Below are 20,904 nucleotides of genomic sequence, written 5' to 3'. Positions count from 1 at the left end.
TTGGCATAAATAATCTATGATAATTATGACACCCTTCTAGAATCAGTAGACTCAAGTTTTTTTTTTTTTTTTGCGGTATGTGGGCCTCTCACTGTTGCGGAGCACAGGCTCCAGACGCGCAGGCTCAGCAGCCATGGCCCACGGGCCCCACTGCTCTGCGGCATGTGGGATCTTCCCAGACTGGGCCACGAACCCGTGTCCCCTGCATCGGCAGGCGGACTCTCAACCACTGCGCCACCAGGGAAGCCCTAGACTCAAGTTTTTAATCTAAAAGAAAGGTATATTTTAGGAAATTAGGCTCTTGGGTGCTTTATAAATATTTATTTTGATCCATCCTCATTGCCAATAAAAGGAATATTTTTATTCTCAATTAAAGAAAAAATTTAAATTTGTTATACTTATTTAACCAGGTGTCGTTCACACCATCACACCTCTGGATGTGGACGAGAGAAAACCCATAGAATTCACCCCCTGAGTCATACCTGACACCTCATGAGCATTCATAACAGACTTTTCAAATACCAGATATTCGCTTGTTTGCCTCTTAAATTCTGTTCTTCCAACTTCCTGCTCAACCGCACTCAGTATAGCAGTTCTTCCAAAATGACTCTTTCCAATACCCAACCTCAGGCTGCCTCCTTCTTTGCTCCTTGCATTCTGTTTTCACATCAATCTAGAGAAAACTATAAGAACAAACTCTCTGCCAAGACCTGTCTCATTCCCTTACTCTGTTCTCAATCCTATGTTCTTTCAATGTTCCAGCTTCTTCATCAGAAAGTGAAATCTGTAGCTGTTGGAAAGGGTGAAAAGTCAATTGGGTGACATCTCCAAAACTCATGGATCTGATTCTTCAAAAATGGAATCTCCACAGTCACTTTAGAAAGCACTCTGGCAGTCTCTTGATAAGTTAAACATAACCCATCAATTCTACTTCTAGAATTCTTCTTTAAAATTCTTCTAGAATTCTATTTTACCTAAGGGAATTAAAAGCATAGTCCGGACAATTATTTAGAGCAGCATTATTCACAGTAGCTCAAAAGTGGAAACAAACCAAGTGTTCATCAATTGATGAATAGTTAAACAAAAATGTTATGTATACATATAATGGAATATTATGCAATCATAAAATGCAATGATGTATTGATTCATGCTACAACATTGATGAACTTTGAAAATATTATGCTAAGTAAAAGAAGTTACATGCATGTATTGAGCAATTCCATTTATATGATATGAGCACAGAATAGGCAAATATACAGAGAGAAAGTACTTCAGTGGTTGTCAAGAGCTGTGAAAGGGGCAGTGGGGAATAACTGCTAATGGTACAGGGTTTCTTTTGAGAGTAATGAAAAGGTTCTGGAAGTAAGACAGTGGTGATGGTTATACAACATTGTGAATAAACCAAAAATCATACACTTTTAAAAGCTAAACTATAAAATACCTGGAATTGCCAATTGTTTATTTTTTAGTCCTCTTGCTATCTTAGCCATCTGGTGGCTGCGCACGGATTCAGACAGAAGTCAAGGCAGATTCTGAGGAGGTTAGGAGATTCTGCTGGGATTCCCACCACTGCTTTGTAGAGCCTTCCTCTAGAAAGGTAGTAGGATCTGGATTCAGATCCAGATGCAGCTTTAAGCAACTTGGTTACCTGTTCTAAGCCCTTGCTTTGTTATTTGTAAAATGGAGGAAAAAATATTTAACTCACTGTGTATTATGAGGATGAAACAATAATATATTCAGAGAGTTTTGCTTTTAGTAGACATTAATAAATGGTAGCTATCTCAATTATCTTAGAGTACTTGCTCCTCAAATATTTTCTACATTGGTTGCCTATAACTAAGCCAATATATGAATCACAGGTGAAAATGTAAAAAAGCAATCACCTAATCAAGTGGCTGGTATAACGTGCTACCCCTGAAATGAATGGCTTTACGCTTTCATCCATGTGCTAAGTCAAACGTTGCCCTGAAATTATAATTTATACTTGATGGTTTTCATTAATGTCAACTGTCCTAAATGATACATTTATGTAGGACAACTGTCCAGAAGAACATTAGATGTAAATTGCTGCTTAATAAATCAAAGCCACATTTAAGATATTCAGTGAGTTGCTTTTTGCTATGCATTATGCCTAGTGTTGAGAGGAAGCGGTGGAGCAAAAGGTCTAATATCCAGACTTTGACTTCTAGAGTTCGCTGATCAGTGTTTATGGAGGAGGGGGATGCTGACCATGCACTAGATTTATGAGAAAGAAATGGTGAATCTACCTTTCTTCTGCATTAGACAGGGCTCACAGTTAATACTCTGGTGTGCTCTATGAGGATAAAAAGATTTCTATTAAAATGGAAGTGAAAAATCAGTCTTTACTTCCTCTGACAGCATTCCAACAAAGAAACAATTTACTTTTCAGTCCGAAGGAGTCAGGATTAGAACTCGCTACTGAGGCCATAGAACTGTTTCTGAGTTCAGAGCTAAATTATTTGGGGTAATTTATTACAAAATGAAATTGTAGAAATTAATTCTCTATGTTTGAAGAATAAAATAGTCAACCAATGGATTGTTTTAAATTAGATAAAATTCTACTTAAAAATATGATAATAGCCTAGAGGGCTTTATAAATTAGCCTTCAGTCTATGATTATATCATTTCAATATCACCAAAAAAGTGGGCATATCTTTGCAATACATCTGATAAAATATGATGTGGCAGCACCAGCCCTGATCAAGCTTCAGGCAGAGGGCAAGCCTGATTATAAGACATCATGAATAAAAAAAGTGTTCATAACTCCATTTTGCATTTTCAACATTTTTTAGGATACAGATTTCAAATTTTAAATATTCTAATGGCTGAGGTTACTTCTTTTTACAGAAGTCTTTGAGAAATTGCAATGTTTTAATTGGTTCACATTAAAGACTCTTAGAAGCTTGAGGGAAAAAAAGTCTTTCCAGATGAGCAAGAGGTTGGATAAATGTAATGACATATGGTTTGTTTTTTATAGTCACAATATGCGAAAAATAGAAGCATAACACATGTATTCAATGATATATATGTATTTATACATATAAATATATATTCTGATTATAAATTATGAGATACGATTATTTTGTATCAATGTGATTTTGTTTTCTTTCTCTTTCTTGTTCCCTTTATGAATAAAAATAACAACTGAAACTTAGAACAATTTTAAACATCTCATTATACCAGGGATCTAGCAAGAGATAAAATCAACATATGCAAAGCCATGATGCCGTACGGTCCCCTCCTCAGACTTGTGAGCTGTGCTGTCTACAGGGTCTCAGAGCCTCAGGGTGGGAAAACTGTCCGTTGATCTTATTACGGAATTTCCCCTCACCCAGCAGGCTTCTTTGGAATCATTCCAGATGAAAGGGTCATGACCTGTTTCTTAAATATCTCTCAGTAAAAATCTATCTCACATCCTCTGGCAAACTCAGAACTCGCCTTGGAAGTTCTTCTTTTATTGCCTCTGGACCCCTGCGTTCATCAAGACACTCAGGAGATGTGAAAGGCATCTGATCATTACGTTTTATGTACTCGATTTTTACAGTTTCAAAGGGTTTCGTTAAATCACTCGCTATTTTTTTCTTCCAAGTTAAAAAAAAAAAAAACCTGAGTTAATGTAAACTTTTCTCTCACATGCTATAGACAATTTTTTTGGGGTGGGGAGGGGTGATCTTTTGCAGGCTCGTGGGTTATTTTCAGAAGATCCTTGTTATGGAGAAGAGGAATAGCATGCATATTGAGAGGATTACCTCTAAGAAACCAAAATGGACCTCAAACTCATCGGGAAAGTGTTAGTGGTCACTATTAAGTCTTACGTGAGGGCGGAGGCGTACCCTAGGGACAGACCTTGAAAATGATGGAGAAGGAGCTGTGATCACTATTCGACTACCTCTGAATGGTGGTTCTCATACCCTGCCTTCTTGAAGTTGTTTTTCCATTACCCAGGCCTGGCCCTGTGCTACCAATTTACCTCCAAGCTTTGTTGCCCCCATGTGTCTCTGAACTTCATTTACCTTACCTAGCTCATCCTTGGTAACTGAAGGGTCAAACTCTTTAGCTTCCAGAGTAACTGATTAATTGGTGCTAATGGCCCACCCACACATTAATTTTATTATAGCTTTAATTTAACTTTTTAGTTTGGAAAATTTCAAACGTGTCTAAAGTAAGTAGAATCACATAATAAAACCTCATTGTAATAACCCATCAGTCAATTTCAACGATTATCAATATTCTGCCATGCTTCTCCATACCACTTTTAATTTTACTATTTTTTCTTTTAGTTAAAATTTACATAAATTGAAATCACAAATCTTAGCTGCACTATTTTGACAACTGGACATGCCTTGGTAAAACACCCCTTTCACGATATGGAATATTTCCATCGCCCCAGAAAGTTACCCCCAGACTATCCTCCTCTTCCAAGAGACAACCACAGTTCTGGGTTTTATTTAATCTTAGTTTTGCTTCTGCAACTTCTGTGAATGGATTCATACTGTATGCAGTTTTTTGTTTGTTTGTTTGTTTGTTTTGCAGTACGTGGACCTCTCACTGTTGTGGCCTCTCCCGTTGCGGAGCACAGGCTCCGGATGCACAGGCTCAGCGGCCATGGCTCATGGGCCCAGCCGCTCCGCGGCATGTGGGATCCTGCCGGACTGGGGCAGGAACCCGTGTCCCCTGTATCGGCAGGTGGACTCTCAAGCACTGCGCCACCAGGGAAGCCCCTGTATGCAGTTTTTTGTGTCCACCTTCTTTCACTCAGCATCATATCTGTGAAATTCATCCATATTGCTGCCAATATCTGTTATTGTTCAGTAGGATTCCATTATATGAATTCCATACCATAATTTGTCTATTTTTTCTTTTGTTGATGGATAGTTTGATTCTTCCCAGTTTTTAGCTGTTGTGAATATTTTTATACATGTCTTTTCGTGGATATACGTTTTCATTTCTTTTGGGTAAAACACCTAGAAGTGGAATTACTAGGTCAAAGTGTAGCTGTACAGTTAGCTTTAAAGCTTAAACTTTCATCCCTTTTTAAATTGCATTTTTAAGCATTTTGAATAATTAAATAAAATGGTAAAAAATTCCAGACGGCATAACAAATATATATTAAGAAGTATTCTGTGTACTCTGTTCCTGTCTAGCCCACTGCTCCACACTGCCTCCTACGTATGCACTTTTATTAATCTCTTGTGCATTCTTCCAATTTTTTTAAACACAGTGATGAGTAAATAAACATACATTTGTCCCCTTCCCTCTTCTAACACAAAAGGTAACCTACTATATATCCATAATATACCTTCTTATTTTCACCTAACAACATATCTTAGAGACTTTCCATATTGGTGAATAAATAGGTTCCTCATTCTTTTTATAAAAATTGCTCTATCCATGGCCCCTTGGATTGGTTCCAACTTGTTACTACTATACATAGGCTGCAATGAAGAAACTTTTACCTACATCATTACATATATATGTAGGAATATAGATGGGATACATGTCCAGAATGGTGCTTTAGCCTTACTAGGCCAAGGATGATAGGTATTTGTAATTTTGTTAATGTTGCCAAATTGTGCCCCAAGCGTGATGTGACATGTTGTAATCCCATCAGCAATGCATGAGCGTTCCCCTCAACCATAGTCTTGCTCCCAGAGTGCACTGTGAACCTGGATCTTTGCCATTCTCAAGCATTTCAACTCAAGTTTCCTGAACAGCTGAGGAAAATAAACGTGCAAAACCCCGGCGCCCTATGATTTTGTGCGGTGAGGTCCTAAGCTGAATCTGCTACTTAATTTGTGCGGCCAAGTAAAAAACAGAAATGTGGAGTTCTTGTTCAAAAATTATTAAGAATTTCAAGATGGTGAGAGTAGAACATTAAGCCAACCATGCGGCCCTGTAAAGAAAGTAAGAGAACTTTGAGGAGGAACTTATTTTACCTTAAAATGTGATGTACGTTTCTGCACTCCACTCCATATAATAGTCATGTTTTAAATTACCCTTATCAAGTCAAATTGACCTTTCAGGAAGGCATATCATATTTATCACGTGGCCATACCTCAGGTGTCACTACACAGCTTGATGGGAGAACTCTAGATGACTTCTCCCAGAACTTCCCTGCTCCCAGACAAGCTTTTTTTTTTTTTTTTTTTACATCTTTATTGGAGTATAATTGCTTTACAATGGTGTGTTAGTTTCTGCTTTATAACAAAGTGAATCAGCTATACATATACATATGTTCCCATATCTCTTCCCTAGTTATATAAATGCAGGGCCACCACTTTCCCTGCCTCGCGTCTAAATAACTGAATAACTGTGATGATGGGAACTGAAGGCCAAGTGGATGTTGACATTGGGACAGTCATTGCAAGAAGATCCACTAGTCCAAGTTGCACTTGTTGTTTGTCTTGATTTCTGATGATACAATGTCTGTTAGGGAGCCTGATTTCCCCTTCCAAGGGAGGAGAGCAGTGCCTTATTCAGTGGCACTCTTAGTGTTTCTGCACTCTCAGAACGCTTATCATTAATGGTATTGGGGACCCCCAAGAATCAGTGTTGTTGGGCTGGAGATGACGCTAGAGGAAATTTCCTGAAAAATCTCGAGATAGTCACTTCTGAAATAATAGAAAGCAAGTGGAGTGGAGGGAAAAAAAGAAGTTTTTTCGTAATATATTGGGAGAGGGCATTTACTGAGATGCCAGGTGCCATGTTAATGCCCTTATATACGTCATTGCAGAGCCCCCTTCTTCAGGCTGCTCCCACAAACAAGTAGCATCTGCAAAGGAAAGAGAGACAGACAGACTGACAGAGGCAGAGAAAGAGAGGAAGAAACATCTACTCAAATAGGCAAAGGGAAAAAAATAGAACTGAATGCCAAACAATTTAATAAAAATATATCCAATATACTCACGAGGATTGAGGCCAGAGGGAGGAACAATTTGATCATATAGTAAACTTATCCACACTCTCAAATCATTACAGCATGTGTTAAGTGTTAATCCAGACAGCCCTGAGGTGTGCCACAGTTCTCTGCTCTGTCACCCCCTCTGCTGGTGAAAGCCATCCTCAGGTCGAAACACGAGCAAGCACCGGGAGAAGCTGAGGAAAATGAGATATGTACTTTACACAGTTGTGCTTCTCAAACTTTAATATGCATATGAATTGCCTGGGACTCTTGGTAAAATGCAAATTACTTACTAAGTCTGGGCTTGGGCCTGAGAGTCTGCATTTCTGGCAAACTCCCAAGTGGTGTTGGTCCTTGGACCACACTTTGATTAGCAAGGCTAACATTAATGATATACCATCAGTAATCACCAGCACAAACACTTCTTCCTGAGTTCCCCCAGCTTCACAGAGAACTGATCTCTATGGCCTTTAAATAGCTCTACATCCAACAGTGGGTCCAATCCACAAAGTGAACAATTTAAATTCATTGGGAATGTTTCTACAGTTATCTCAATGATTTATTTACTTCTGTACCAGTTTCACCATGCAGTCGATTACATTAGAATATTGGAATCTAGTTAACACATGTTGCAATGATTTGGTCAAATGAAAACAAATTTTTATTTTAGAAGAGTCATTTAACTAACACTCTCATTTCCAAACAGGAAGCTGAGGCATAAAGAGAGTATGTGACTTGACTGAGGCCACACAGCTTGTTTATAGCAGCCAAACTAAAATCTAATTACACCAACACTGTCCTCATGCTGTCTGTCCAGATCATTTCCCTTTTTTCTCTTTCTCTCAGGTGACCAGACTCATATCTGCTAAATCCCATAGGTCACTGAAGTCCTAAGTGGCAGGTCAAAAAGCTCAGTAAATATGACAGTATACACAGTAACTCATTCTTTTGTAAATTAGTGTCCAACTCTCTTATCAGCAGAGTTAGCCTTTAAATATCCATTAGAAGGAAAAAGAAACACTAGACCCTGTCTTATTAGCATCACCTATCTTGGGTGTTTAATCCTCACTTTGCTTTACCCTTTCTTCCTGAATCCCATTTTTAACAACAGGACACCTTAGGTCTTAACTGATATTCTTTAAACTTCCCCACCCAAATAATACAGTAAGAAATACAGTAATTAATACAAATTAATTTTGTATAGTGCAGATGAGAAGATTCTTAATAAGTATGTTTTGAGTGAGTGATTTATTATTTGGGTAGATGAAAGGATGGATAGATTATTATACTAAGATAAATTAATCGTAACTAAATAGCAAAGAGGGGCTTATCAGACCCTCGAATAAGGCTATGCTCAAAGTGGGTTGGCCACGGACTATGTAATTTCACGTTCTTTTGTCTGCAGCATAAAAATTCACTTTAGAGTACTTAAGTGATTTTCATGCCTGACCAAGAGTGAAAGGTGAATCTCCAAGCTGCCCTCTCCATCATTCTCAGCAAAAAAAAAAAGACAAGAGTAAATAAAAAGTTTCCTGGTCTCTGACTTCCCACCCAATATAAACGTAGAATGCAGATGAGCCAAGTGAGTGAGCGAGTGAAATTGTTTGTAACAAAAACCCATTATTCACAGATGAAAAATTTATATTGTCAGCGTAATATCTGTGAGGCTAAACAACACTGGAGAGGATATAAAAGCAGTGCGCTTTGGTGCAGAACTACAGAGCTCAGGACACTGCACACCAGAGTCCCAAAAAGAGGGCTCTCTTTCTCTCTACCTGCTCTGTTCCACCTCCTGGTGTCAGAAGGTAAGATTAATACTGACAGATTGTAAGACTGAAAATCCTGTTTGGGGTACAGTTTTCATAAGGGGGCAAAGTATTATGAATTATAGTGCTGTTTTTTCATCTTATACTTTATTACTATAATACACAGGGCAGAGTTGAGATGAAAAAGTGATATAAAATGCATTTACATAAACTTCAACATATTGTAGCCGCAAAGGGAGTTGAAGAAATAATTCAATGCAAAGATACAAAATGAAAGAAAAACAAAGTGCAAAGATACAAAATAGAAAGAAAAACAAAGATTCAAATCAATGCACTTACTACAAGATTTAACTGTTATGAGAACTGCATTTTAAAAATAAGTGGTAACATTTTGAAAAACAAATATTTTTCTTCGGATTTGATAAATGTGTATACTATTGTGAACAGAAGGAGCCTTTTAAATTCAGCAGAAACGTGTCCATTAGAGAGGTTATAACAGCAATGGCTCCTTACCAATGAAAACGTATGGTTTTCCAAAAGCGCAGAATCAACATCATCATTCAAATAAGGCTGATAAGGCTATCAAAAAATCAAAGTCCATGAAATCAGCTCTTTGTAAATAAGACATAGCATATTTTGTGCAGAGAACAAATATCATCGATTACTGGGAATTCTGTGGATGGAGCTGAGTAAAAGCATAGATTAATAATTACTTACTATGTATTGAGGACCAATAGTAATAAATAAAATATCTAAAATGTTTACATGTCAAAACGAAATTATAGTAAATACCATTAGAAAAAAAAATCAGATGTCCTAAAGTACCTCCTTAAGCTCTTAAGGATAAAGAACACTTTTATGAAGATCCTCAATGGGTAAATGATTACGTGGTATGGTTTCTTTTCCACACATACTAATTAACACCTGCGAGAGGAAATGATCTAGCCAGTTTTAAAAGCATTTGGCCTAAAGCATCAATATATTTAGGGATATACTGTATGTCACCTTGTCTAGGTCAAAGATTAATCTTTCTAAAAGACTTTCTATTCAGGAAATACTATTGGTACCATATCTCCTTTTAAATTTGAGTGGAAATGTAAGGTTCTTGTAAAACTGCAGATTCTTTCTGTAGGGCTGACTAAAGCAGGGGTGGGAAGTAATTGGAAAGTCTTCTCTTATTGAATAAGATTTTGATACCAAAATAATGCAAATATTTGCTTTCTCAAGTCGTGGTATTCAAACAACCTTATTCTTAAATTTTTCACAGTTTTGTTGACTTTTACACAATGAATAAATACAATTTTAAAAATCAGTTACTTCTTTCAGTAGAGCTCATTCTGCTGCCTGGAGAGGACTTCGAACATTCTCTTCTGTATGGTTGTTTCTTCTACCAGCTCTCTCAGGGGCAGAACACCAGCTGCTCCGTATCTGCCTCCAGAGGACGTCATAGAAGATACTGTAAAACCGTTAGGGACATTGTGTGGAAGGAATTACAGTTCTCAATTGACTTTCCAACAATGACGTAATCCTAAAGAGAAATGCTTGCTTTAATTTTTAAGTTTCTGAAAGCATAAATTTATCATTAAAAATTATAATCAGAAGCTCCTGCCTATATATTTGGCAAGGTTTCCAAAGTTTGCCAACCAGATAAATTGAAGCACAGCAAAATGCCATATTAGTAATTGAATGTTGATGAATGAAGAAGGATGAATATGTAATGCCTATTGTGTGGCTTTGTCTAACTGACCTCTTAATCTAAAAAGAGTTAATATTTCAAAGGAAAAAAAATATCACGCCGGTATTACAGTCTCCATGTTTTAGTGCCAAAGACCGATAGTAAGTGTGGCTAAGATGTTAAAGAAAAGACTGATAGTTTAAAATGATAATATTTATAAAATACTTATTTCAAACCAAATGCCATTTGCTAAAAATACTCATTCAAATATTTTATGGATAAGCACGATCAAACTTGGATTGAAATCCCCACTTCTCAAAGTAAACACGATCGGTTGAAAGTAGCAGAGGGAAGTTCATGACAAACACTGGACTTGAGGTTTTCATTCAGAAAATAGGGGTGCTTGTCCTGTGGGGACATTCTGGCCACATTCATGTTGGTCCCACCCCACCCATCCAAACTGCATCACGATGTCCTTGGCATCCCATGGCTTCATGAGGCATCTGCTTGTGATGTGAGGTATTCTACAACCTGGTCTAGGGTGTCACTAGCAGTGAATGACACGTCCTGGACTCAGTCCAATTATAAAACAACCAGGGGACTTCCAAGACTTCAGAAGCAAGCATTAATTTTCTTTATGACAGTGATCTCTTAGTTTCTTAGTTGTGATTGTTCAAGTTGCCAGAAGCATTAGTTCTTGTTGCAAATTGCTTGTCTTTAAAATGATTTTTTTTTCCTTTAATTTAGAACAGGTCAAAGCACCCTAAAATACCTCAAATCTGTTGGCCGCTTTATAATTACAAAGTCTAGACCAAGTTACACTATTTAAAATATAAATGAATAATACATCTGAACCGACAGCTGGTATGCCAAGTTGTAGCCTGAGGCTGCTTTAAGATGGTTGAAATGCAGTATAATGTAAATGCTTGGAAGTGAAGGACTATTAATTGAAAGCCAGACTGATAGTGAAGAGGGTGGCATTACGGATAAGGCGCCATTCAGGCTAACCATATGTAGCATATCATCTACAGTGGGTATTTTCAATGTTTATCGTGGACATTTTTAATTTCAATTCTGGAAATGAGCCTTCTAATCATTAACAGAAGTGTCCTACACTAATGAAAAATCTTCATAGTGCTACACATCTTTTGTATTCTTTTTAGCCACCAAAAAAAAAATAAAAAAGAACTGCAGGAAAAATATAATCTAATATTTGAAATTACTCAAAATATAATCAGAATAAAATTGATGACTAGCTTTTTGTTCTATTTATAATATTTACTTGGTCAAAATTGAACTAATTTAGTCTGACTGGTTTAAATATGGTTGAGGGTCTCTATCTTTCCCTTGACTCTGTGTTCCAACAGGCAGCAAAAATGAAAAGCATTTACTTTGTGGCTGGATTACTTGTAATGCTGGTCCAAGGCAGCTGGCAACGTTCCCTTCAGGACACAGAGGAGAAATCCAGGTATTAAATCGTTAGACTTGAACTAATATAGCACTATGGTTAGAATACAGCCTGAGATAACTGTGATTAGTAAATAAGTCTCAGTAATTTGGAGTAAATACTCTGCACAATTTTCAAATGTGTAAAGTATCATTGTGATAAAGGCTTTTCTAGAGTACAGATCAGAGTATGTCGTTTCATAACGGAAGGGGTGGGCAATGTTGAAAAATATGTTACATGGGAAATTATAGCTCTTTGAAATCTTCAGCTAATACTCCCCGTTCATTCATTACTCACACTGCAGAGTAGGTCATTTTAATCATTCACACCAACTTTTCCTCTTTTCCTCTTTTCTAAAAAATAACACTCTTTCTTACTAATTGTAAAAGTCATACGTGCTCATTATAAAAATATGCATGTACTGTATATAAATATATCCCGATCAGTTACAGCTTTGTATTATGTTCTGTCTCTTAGCATTGTGTTGTTAGCTTATTTTTATTATATCATGACAAATATCTATTAAGTGTATGGTATTTAATGGCTACATACTATTCCACCTCATAAATATACAATATTTATTTAGCTACTCCTGCTCTATTGAATATGTAAGGGTTCTTCAAATTTTCCCACAAAGAATGCTGCAAATAACATTTCTCCCTACATTTCTTACTATTTCCTGAGGATTTATTTCTAGTATTTATTTCTAGTAAAATAATCATGTCAACGGATCTGAATGAGGTTAAATATTTTATCTTGCCAACTTGCTTTTCAGAAAAGTCATACACATGCACACTCCCACCAGCATTATAGAAATACTCCTCTCATAATATCCTCCTCGGTATTTAATCCTTGCTAATTTGATAGGTAAAAATAGTATCTCATTTCTATTTTTGAGTTTTAATCATATTGAATATTTCCCCACATAGCTGTGCCAACCAACTGTTGATTACTGGCATGTGGATTATCCACTACACAGTTTCAAATTAGCAAGTGGGCTTTTTCTTGCCTTTCTTCGAATTTTTAATTGTCTTTCCTTCACCATTAGCTACCACATAGCCAGGTAACGGAGCTACTTTTTAATATTAATATATGCGAAACAGAATTCGGAACATAAATCTGCTGCCCCCCAAAAATCGGTTTGGTATTCTTCACTCTTTTAAAATATTCAAGGCGTTGCTCTCTTCTGGCATTATTAACATAATTACGAGTAGATGAAATTGTTAAAAAAAGATTTATTTAATCCTATTTCAGAAAAAAGAAGCCAGTTGAAAAATCAGTTGCTAGAATTCCAAATCGGAGTATATTCAACTCTGGTAAAACCATGGGATTCCCATGGCAAATTAAGGTCTTTCTGAACTGCCAACTGAAATACTCAAGGAACCTGCCTTCCAACTTCATGTGGTTCTGTATTTTGTAGAGAAGCTGCTTCTCAAGTGAATCTACTCTTGAGGAGAGATTTAATTGCACCAGTCACTCTTCTTCACAGATCATTCCCAGCTCCCCAGACCGACCCGCTCAATGATCCAGATCAGATGAATGAAGACAAGCGCCACTCACAGGGCACGTTCACCAGTGACTACAGCAAGTATCTGGACTCCAGGCGCGCCCAGGATTTTGTGCAGTGGTTGATGAACACCAAGAGGAATAAGTAAGAGTCTGAACCTGATCAGAAATTTGCACACAAATGTATTACTTAAAAATGTCTAAAATTCCTCCTGACTTTCTTAAGTTATCGTGCGTATCAAATAGTGCCCAGAAGCTCTTTCAATTTTGATGATTTTCAAGGTTGGTGATGCTATCCTTCATAATGTGCCTCTGAATGTCCCACCCCTCATCCCACCAAAACTCTTACCCACCCTCCAATGGGACATAGAATTTAAATTTTCCCAACTGTGGTCTTAGCAATATTCACTTCATGCCCATTTTCCTTTAAAATTGAAAGCTGACTTTTGTGGACCTGCAAGATTAGCAATCTAATCCTGACCAAAAGATAAGAGCAAATTCAACATTCCTTTGTAGGATTCAAACTCATGACTATGATCACAAAGTATCCTCTAGCCAAGTTAGTCACGGTAAGGAATGGAAACAGATGCAGTCTTTTTCTTGTAGAATACAATCCAAGATACACATTTAAAATTACAGCCTAGCTGCACAGCATAAAGAGAGAAGAAGGTATATAAGAACACAAGCCTATCACAAGGCATACATTTTAATGCTGGATTTCCTTTGACAGTTTCAGGGTTTTTTTGTTTTTGTTTTTGTTTTTTCTGCATCCAGGCTACTGGACGAAATCACCTGCAAGAGTTTCACAGGGATGGTGGAATTTCACAGTTACTTTGGAGGGTGACCCACAAGGGGAAGGGAGTTATACACACAAAGTAGCTGAAGGAATCTAAAAATCAGAAAAAGGGAATAAATTTGTCTGGATAGAATGGAGAAGGGGGACAGAGTGAGACGAGCCAGCAGGAAGAATAAAAAAGAGCTGTTGACCAAAAATCCTTAAACTGGAGAGTACAGGAAAGATGATAGTCATGGTCAGAGAAGACACTGCGAGAAGTCCTCGTTAAGGATTACAAATGAAGCCATTGGTGAAATGGGAGAAATCACATATTTGAAAAAATGCAAACAACTATGTTCATTTCTAGAAAGAGAATGCCACGACTTGGTAAACTAATGTAAAACAATCCTAGCTCCCAGGCAGTTTCTGTTGTGTTTAAGATGAAACCTTCCAGGGCTAATATATGATGGAGCAACTGACCATCTATCTGGTCAACCACCTCCACAGAGCACTCTGTACACATTTAAGGGTGATACGGGGTCATCTTCTTAGCTTTCCTCACTGCTAGCCCATCACACATTTCCTTTAATCCAATACCATGTGGTCTTTTGAAGACATTTTGAGACGCTCCTTTGCTTTCCCTTGATTCAGTTAACTAACTCTGACCCCATACGTACTAATGACAAGCTGCTGCTTTGTTTGCAGGTAGCATAGCGCAGTGGACAGCCCCCATACATTGAGACGGAAGAAAATGCTGCTTTAATAGTCAACGGCACAGATAAGCAGGGCAGGTGAAAATGGGTCACTAGGTGGAGTGAGGGAGCTTAGCTCCCCATAATTTTTATTAGCCCCCCATCAACCTTCACTCCAGATAATTAATGTAGCTTCCAGACAAGTCCTCTACCCACCCTCATCTCTCAAAACCACACAGAATCCCGAACCCAAAGCTGCCACTGCTTGCTTATAGGTGAGAATCATATTTCTAAAGAGACAGATCTTCAATTTAACTTTCACATTTCTTTCAGGAATAACATTGCCAAACGTCATGATGAATTTGAGAGACATGCTGAAGGAACCTTTACCAGTGATGTAAGTTCTTATCTGGAAGGCCAAGCTGCCAAGGAATTCATTGCTTGGCTGGTGAAAGGCCGAGGAAGGCGAGAGTAAGTCTGTGCATTCTTATTCAACTTTTCTTTTTTCTTCTTCTTTTTTTTTTTTTTTGCTTGATGTGAAAAACTTAGAATACAGTTATCTATATATGGATCTGCATTACAGAAGCCATTAGTATAGTCTGACAGAGTAAAGAAATAACTCCTCTTGGAGGGAGACAATTTACAAAAGTCTCATCAGTTTTATCTCTGTTAGCAAGTATTAATAGAGTCAAACAGGTTACTTTTTATCCCCCATTATAGTTGCATTATAATTAGGGTATTAATTTGTCAATCCAGGACACTTCTGAGAATAAACAGAGTGCTTTTGATAACTACACCAGGAAAATAAGCTTAAACTAGGACTGTCCAGGAAAACTAGGGATAAAGGAAAAGAAGAAATAATGCAGAAAACTTAGTTTCACTTTAAATATTTACATAATTTATGTGTTAGTAAGTAATGTGTTAGTAAGTATTGAGGTAAAAATGTGATAAAGACTGAAAGGAATTAAACTTAAGACGTTTAATGAAATGACATTCAAAATACAGATATGTGGCAACATCCATATATTTAACAATGTGCCCATTTTTTAGGGACTGTCATAAAGATAACCATTAAATTATCACAGCTGAAAATACGCCCAAGAACTTTAGGTACTTTCTTGGATCTTACCACAACCAATCAGACCCCTGAACCATCCTGTTTTCTTGTGACCATTTTGATTGACATTTGAATTATGAGAAGCAGGAAATTCATGTTCCACTCTATTTTTATTTTTAGTGAGACTTTAAAGAGCTCTTGAGGCAAAAAGGAACTAGTATTGTTGCTGATTTTTAAAACATTAACAATCAAATTTACAAAATCAATGGGAAAATAGTCACACAATCAAATTTACAAACTCAGTGGGAAAATAGTCACTTACACTTGATGCTGTTTTATAGTGTTTTAAAGGCATACCAAAAATTCTGCTAAATAAATCAATCAAAGAGAAAATCTGATATAGACTAAGGTTTAATCCCTTAATACTGCACTTGGCAAGGCTGTTTTGATAATCACTAGTTTTATAGGCTAGAATATATTTTTATGAATTATAAACAAATTAATAGTCTCAATAATAACTTCTGTGTTGGCAATACACTAAAATCTTTGAAGCAGCTGGAATATGGAAAAGGCCTTAGTTTCAGGTCCCAGCTCTGCGCTATTCTACCTAATTTCCTTTCTGATATGCAAGTTTCTATGAGGCTTTTCGTGATAGGCCCTCTGTAAATAGAAGCATATGGTTTTCTCAGCGATGCTTACACATGTTACCAGTGATAGGCAACCAATAAGCATTTATTTGAAACGTTTAACCAAGTACTGATTTTACCTCTCTTTCTCTCAGTTTCCCAGAAGAAGTCACCATTGTTGAAGAACTCCGCCGCAGACACGCCGATGGCTCTTTCTCTGATGAGATGAACACAGTTCTCGATAATCTTGCCACTCGAGACTTTATAAACTGGTTGCTTCAGACAAAAGTTACTGACAGGTGATTTATTTTAGTTTATTCTGAAAACCATCAACACTTTCATAAATATTATCATACTGCTACAGGTTGTTCCTATGTGGGGAGAGAGTCTTTACTCTCTTGATATATAATCAAAATTATGAATCATTCAAGAGTACATTATTATATTTGTTTTCTGTCATTACAATTTTATCCGTTCACTCATTTATTCCAAACACATTTCCTGAGTGTCAATAAGGGACAAGGCATTCGGAACACATTGCAAATTGCTGTGTATGTTGAAATTTTAGCACAAAGTAAAATGCCAGTATATATGGTATTAACTACTTAATGTAATAAGCATAGCAGTAAAAATTTACATGCCAAAATTAACCACTTATCTTGGTAGGTTGTAATTGCCTTTTTTATAATTACTCATACATTTTATATTTCTTGATAGGGACACTTTAGGGTAAGCCATCTTCAAATGTAAATATTTGAAAACTCCAAAAGACAAAGGGATATATAAGATGAAAAGACATAAATAACTTTGATCAAAATAAATCATTGAAATATTTCCTGGATAAGTTAACTATATCATCTGTGTATTATACTGTGTTAAGTCATTTTCTCTTTTTTTTAAATCTCCAGGAAGTAAGTGTGTCATTAGTCAAGTTCATCTTCACAATATCACCTGCCAGCCATGTGGGATGTTTGACATTTTAAGTTCTGTAAATTTAAGAGGTGTATTCTAAAGCCATATTGCTTTGCATGCCAATAAATAAATTTCCTTTTAATATTGTGTAACCAAAAGATCATGAGTAAATAAACCATTGTCAAAATAGTGCTAAAATGTCAGCTTTAAAATAAAAAAAATGCAGAATTCTCTTATTTTTTTCTTATTTTGGATGAAGTACCCTAACCTGCTTACACTTAGCAATGAAATTGTTGTTCTATGATATAGTTTGTATATATAAATGACTCCAATCACAACATATCTGCGTTATAATAATAGGATAAGGGAAGGACTGGTAGCCACAGTTGTGAAACTGAAAGTGAACTTTCTTCTCAAAACTTTTGTCATAAAAATGCTCAGCTTTCAATATATAAAAGATAGGCTGAATAAAAATTTCAAGCTTCTTCACCACGGTCTGTTTTCTCTCTTCTTTGTGCTCCTACTCCTTCCAAATACCCCTGCTTCCTAAGCTGGTAGCCCATAAGCCAAATCTGATGCCCAGCCGTGGTTTCATGTTTTAAGTTGTTACACAGTGCTTTAACATTTTTGGCCAACATTGAAAAATCAAGGTATTTTACATTAAAGTGTTGATTTCTTGAAAAATGAGGTCCTCAGGAAATATTAGACCCACAAAACAAATCTCTTCTGAAGCTGAGAGCCAGCTGCCTTCTTCTGAATGGTCACATGCTTTTCAGCTCACTATTGTGCCCCCTACACACACACACACACACACACACACACACACATACCTGTGCATGTTATACATTCACAACCAGATAATGTACACAGGTAGCCACTTTCCCCAGTCCACTTTATTTATACATCTTACTTGTCTGGCACCTGCAGACATTAAATTTGTCTATCATACCCTGTACTCTTATCTCCCTGTCCTGCAGTGTCCAGTATCTTGGGCCAGTCTGATGCTCATTGCCATGCCAGAGACATTTCTTTGCTGTATACAGGCAGCATTGCCAACTCTCTTTCTCTCTTTTATTATTGAGATATAATAAAGACATAACATTGTGCTTGTTTATGGTGAACACGTCAATTTACATTTATATATTGCCATATGATTACCACCAGAGCTTTAGCTAACTCCTCTGTCAGGTCACACAATTATTTCTTTTCTGTAGTGAGAACATTTAAGATCTAGTCTCCTAGCAATTTTGAAGTATGTAATACTGTATTATTGACTATAATCACTATACTGCCCATTAGATCTCCAGAACTCACTCATCTTCTAGTTGCAAAGGTGTAACCTTTAATAACAACTTCCCCACCCGCTAGGTCCTGATAACAATTGTTTGTTCAAGAGTGTGTTGTTTAGTTTCCACATGCTCATAAACATTCCAGCTTTCCTCTTGTTGTTGATTTCTAGTTTCATATCATTGTTATCAGAAAAGATAGTTGGTATTATTTCAATCTTCTTAAATCTACTAAGACTTCTTCTGTTACCTGTCATATGACCTATCCTTGAGAAGGTTCTATGTGCACTTGAGAAGAATGTGTATTTTGCTGCTGTTGGATGGAATGTTCTATAAATATCTGTTAGATCCTTTTAGTCTAATATATAGTTCAAGTCTAACATTTCCTTCTTGATTTTCTGTCTAGATGATCTATCCATTGCTGAAAGTAGGATATTGAAGTCCCCTGCTATCATGATATTGTTGTCTATTTCTCCCTTCAGATATGTTAGTATTTGCTTAATATAGTCAGCTGCTCCATTGTTAAGTATCTATATTTTTATGATTGTTATATCTTTTTGATAAATTGACCCCTTAATTATTATATAATGACCTTCTTTTTCTCTTGTTACTGTATTGGCTTAAAGTCTATTATAAGTATAGCCACCCCCACTTTATTTTGGTTTCCAATTGCAAGTATTATCTTTTTCCATCCTTTCATTTTGAGCCTATGTATATCCTTAAAGCTGAAGTGAGCCTCCTATAGGCAGCATATGGTTAGGTCTTGTTTTTTTATCCCTTTATACACTCTGTGACTTTTGGTTGGTGAATTTATTCCATTTACATTTAGAGTAATTACTGATATGTTAGGCCTTATTAATGTCATTTATTAGTTGCTTTTTAGGTGTTTTGTAGTTCCGTTGTTTCTTTTTTCCTCTGGATCTGCTTACCATTTTAAATTAGTGATTTTCCATTTTCTTCTTGTTAAACAAAAAAATTGCTTATTAATACAAAAGCACACACAAAGTATAAAGCGATAAGAAATTTAAATATCTAAGTCAGAGCAAACAGGTGGCAATTCAACATCCAGAGTTGACAAATTGCTTGAAAGAAACTGCAACAGATTAGATTCCCCCTGATGAAGAGGGAATCTTCAAAGGTGAAGAGGGGCCAAGGTATAACAACTTTTCAAGTTTCCTCTCCTCACTGAGAATCATGAGAGACACTCCATTCAAGGGGAGGTGTCCAATTTGGTGCTTTTAAGGCAGGTCAAAACCCTCAAAATCTAGAGGATTGAAGGGAAAATGTGTCTCTATTTCTGGATAGGTATCATTTGAGGCAGGAACAGAGCTTTTTCTTTAACAGTGCTTTTGGTCATCTTTTTGGCAGAGAAGTTTGTCTCTGAGGCATCTATTAGTCTTTAATGACTTTTTTTGTAGCTCTGTTAACAGTTCCTAAAGACTTTCTGGTGGCTTTAGGTAAGACTGTTGGAAAATCAAACATTTTGCAAACATGTGATGTTGAAACCCAAGATCTCCCATCTAAGACTTTGACTGAAGTCCTAGACCCCAGCGTCAGTCTCTCCTTAGAAGTCACACGGATGCCTGGTTCTCCATTTTCCTTAATAGCAAAGATCAGAGTAGTCATTCTGGATTAAGCAAGACTCAGTCTCTTTTTCTGTTCTGACTGCTTTTCTTGATTTTCCACTCTGATTCCCTTTTCTTTATCTTTTGTAAATCTTCTCTAGGTTTTAGTTTTCTGGTTGCCAGGAAGCTTACATAAAACGTCTTATGGAAAAAGTTCATTTTAATATGATAACCACTTAACTTCAATCACATATGAAAACTCTACACTTCTACTCCCCTGCTTTTATATTTTTTATGTCACAAGCTATGTCTTTTTATATTATGTGTTTGTTAACAAATTATGGTAGCTACTCTGCTATAGATGCTTTCTATTGCATTTTCCATTTCATTCATTAGATTCTTCAGCTCCAGAATTTCTGTTTGGTTCTTTTTTATGATTTCTATCTCTGTTAAATTTCTCATTTTGTTCATGCATTGTTTTCCTGATTTTGTTAAATTGTCTTACTGTGTTTTCTTGTAGCTCATTGAGCTATTTTGAATTCTTTATCGAGTAAATTGCAAAATTCCATGTCTTTGAGTTTAGTAATTGGAGATTATTGTTTTATTTTGATGATGACAAATTTCCTTGATTCTTCACATTTTTGGAGTTCTGCATTGATGATTTCACATTTGAAG

At 36.5% G+C, this 20,904-nt stretch overlaps 1 protein-coding gene and 1 pseudogene across 2 annotated transcripts; one reads left to right on the top strand and one right to left on the bottom strand.

The window, feature by feature from the left end:
• The first annotated feature begins 8,645 nt into the window (after nt 1-8,645).
• On the top strand, nt 8,646-17,867 carry GCG (glucagon). 2 transcript variants are annotated; one of them, XM_065880841.1, is made up of 6 exons: nt 8,646-8,727; nt 11,731-11,831; nt 13,300-13,461; nt 15,117-15,254; nt 16,622-16,765; nt 17,375-17,867. In XM_065880841.1, the coding sequence occupies exons 2-6, from the start codon at nt 11,740-11,742 to the stop codon at nt 17,379-17,381; spliced, it is 543 nt and encodes a 180-aa protein (XP_065736913.1). In that variant the 5' UTR covers nt 8,646-8,727; nt 11,731-11,739; the 3' UTR covers nt 17,382-17,867. The 2 variants fall into 2 exon arrangements, with proteins under 2 accessions (XP_065736913.1, XP_065736914.1); XM_065880842.1 differs by lacking the exons at nt 8,646-8,727; nt 17,375-17,867 and having other exon boundaries at nt 11,740-11,831; nt 16,622-16,769.
• A 1,821-nt stretch (nt 17,868-19,688) lies between these two features.
• On the bottom strand, nt 19,689-20,290 carry LOC136125952 (securin-like; annotated as a pseudogene).
• Between the last annotated feature and the right edge of the window lie 614 nt (nt 20,291-20,904).

Source organism: Phocoena phocoena, chromosome 7 (assembly GCF_963924675.1).
Source record: "Phocoena phocoena chromosome 7, mPhoPho1.1, whole genome shotgun sequence".
NCBI lineage: Eukaryota > Metazoa > Chordata > Mammalia > Artiodactyla > Phocoenidae > Phocoena > Phocoena phocoena.
The sequence above is the reverse complement of the archived record's forward strand: the minus strand, read 5'-3'. Positions and strand labels throughout refer to the sequence as shown.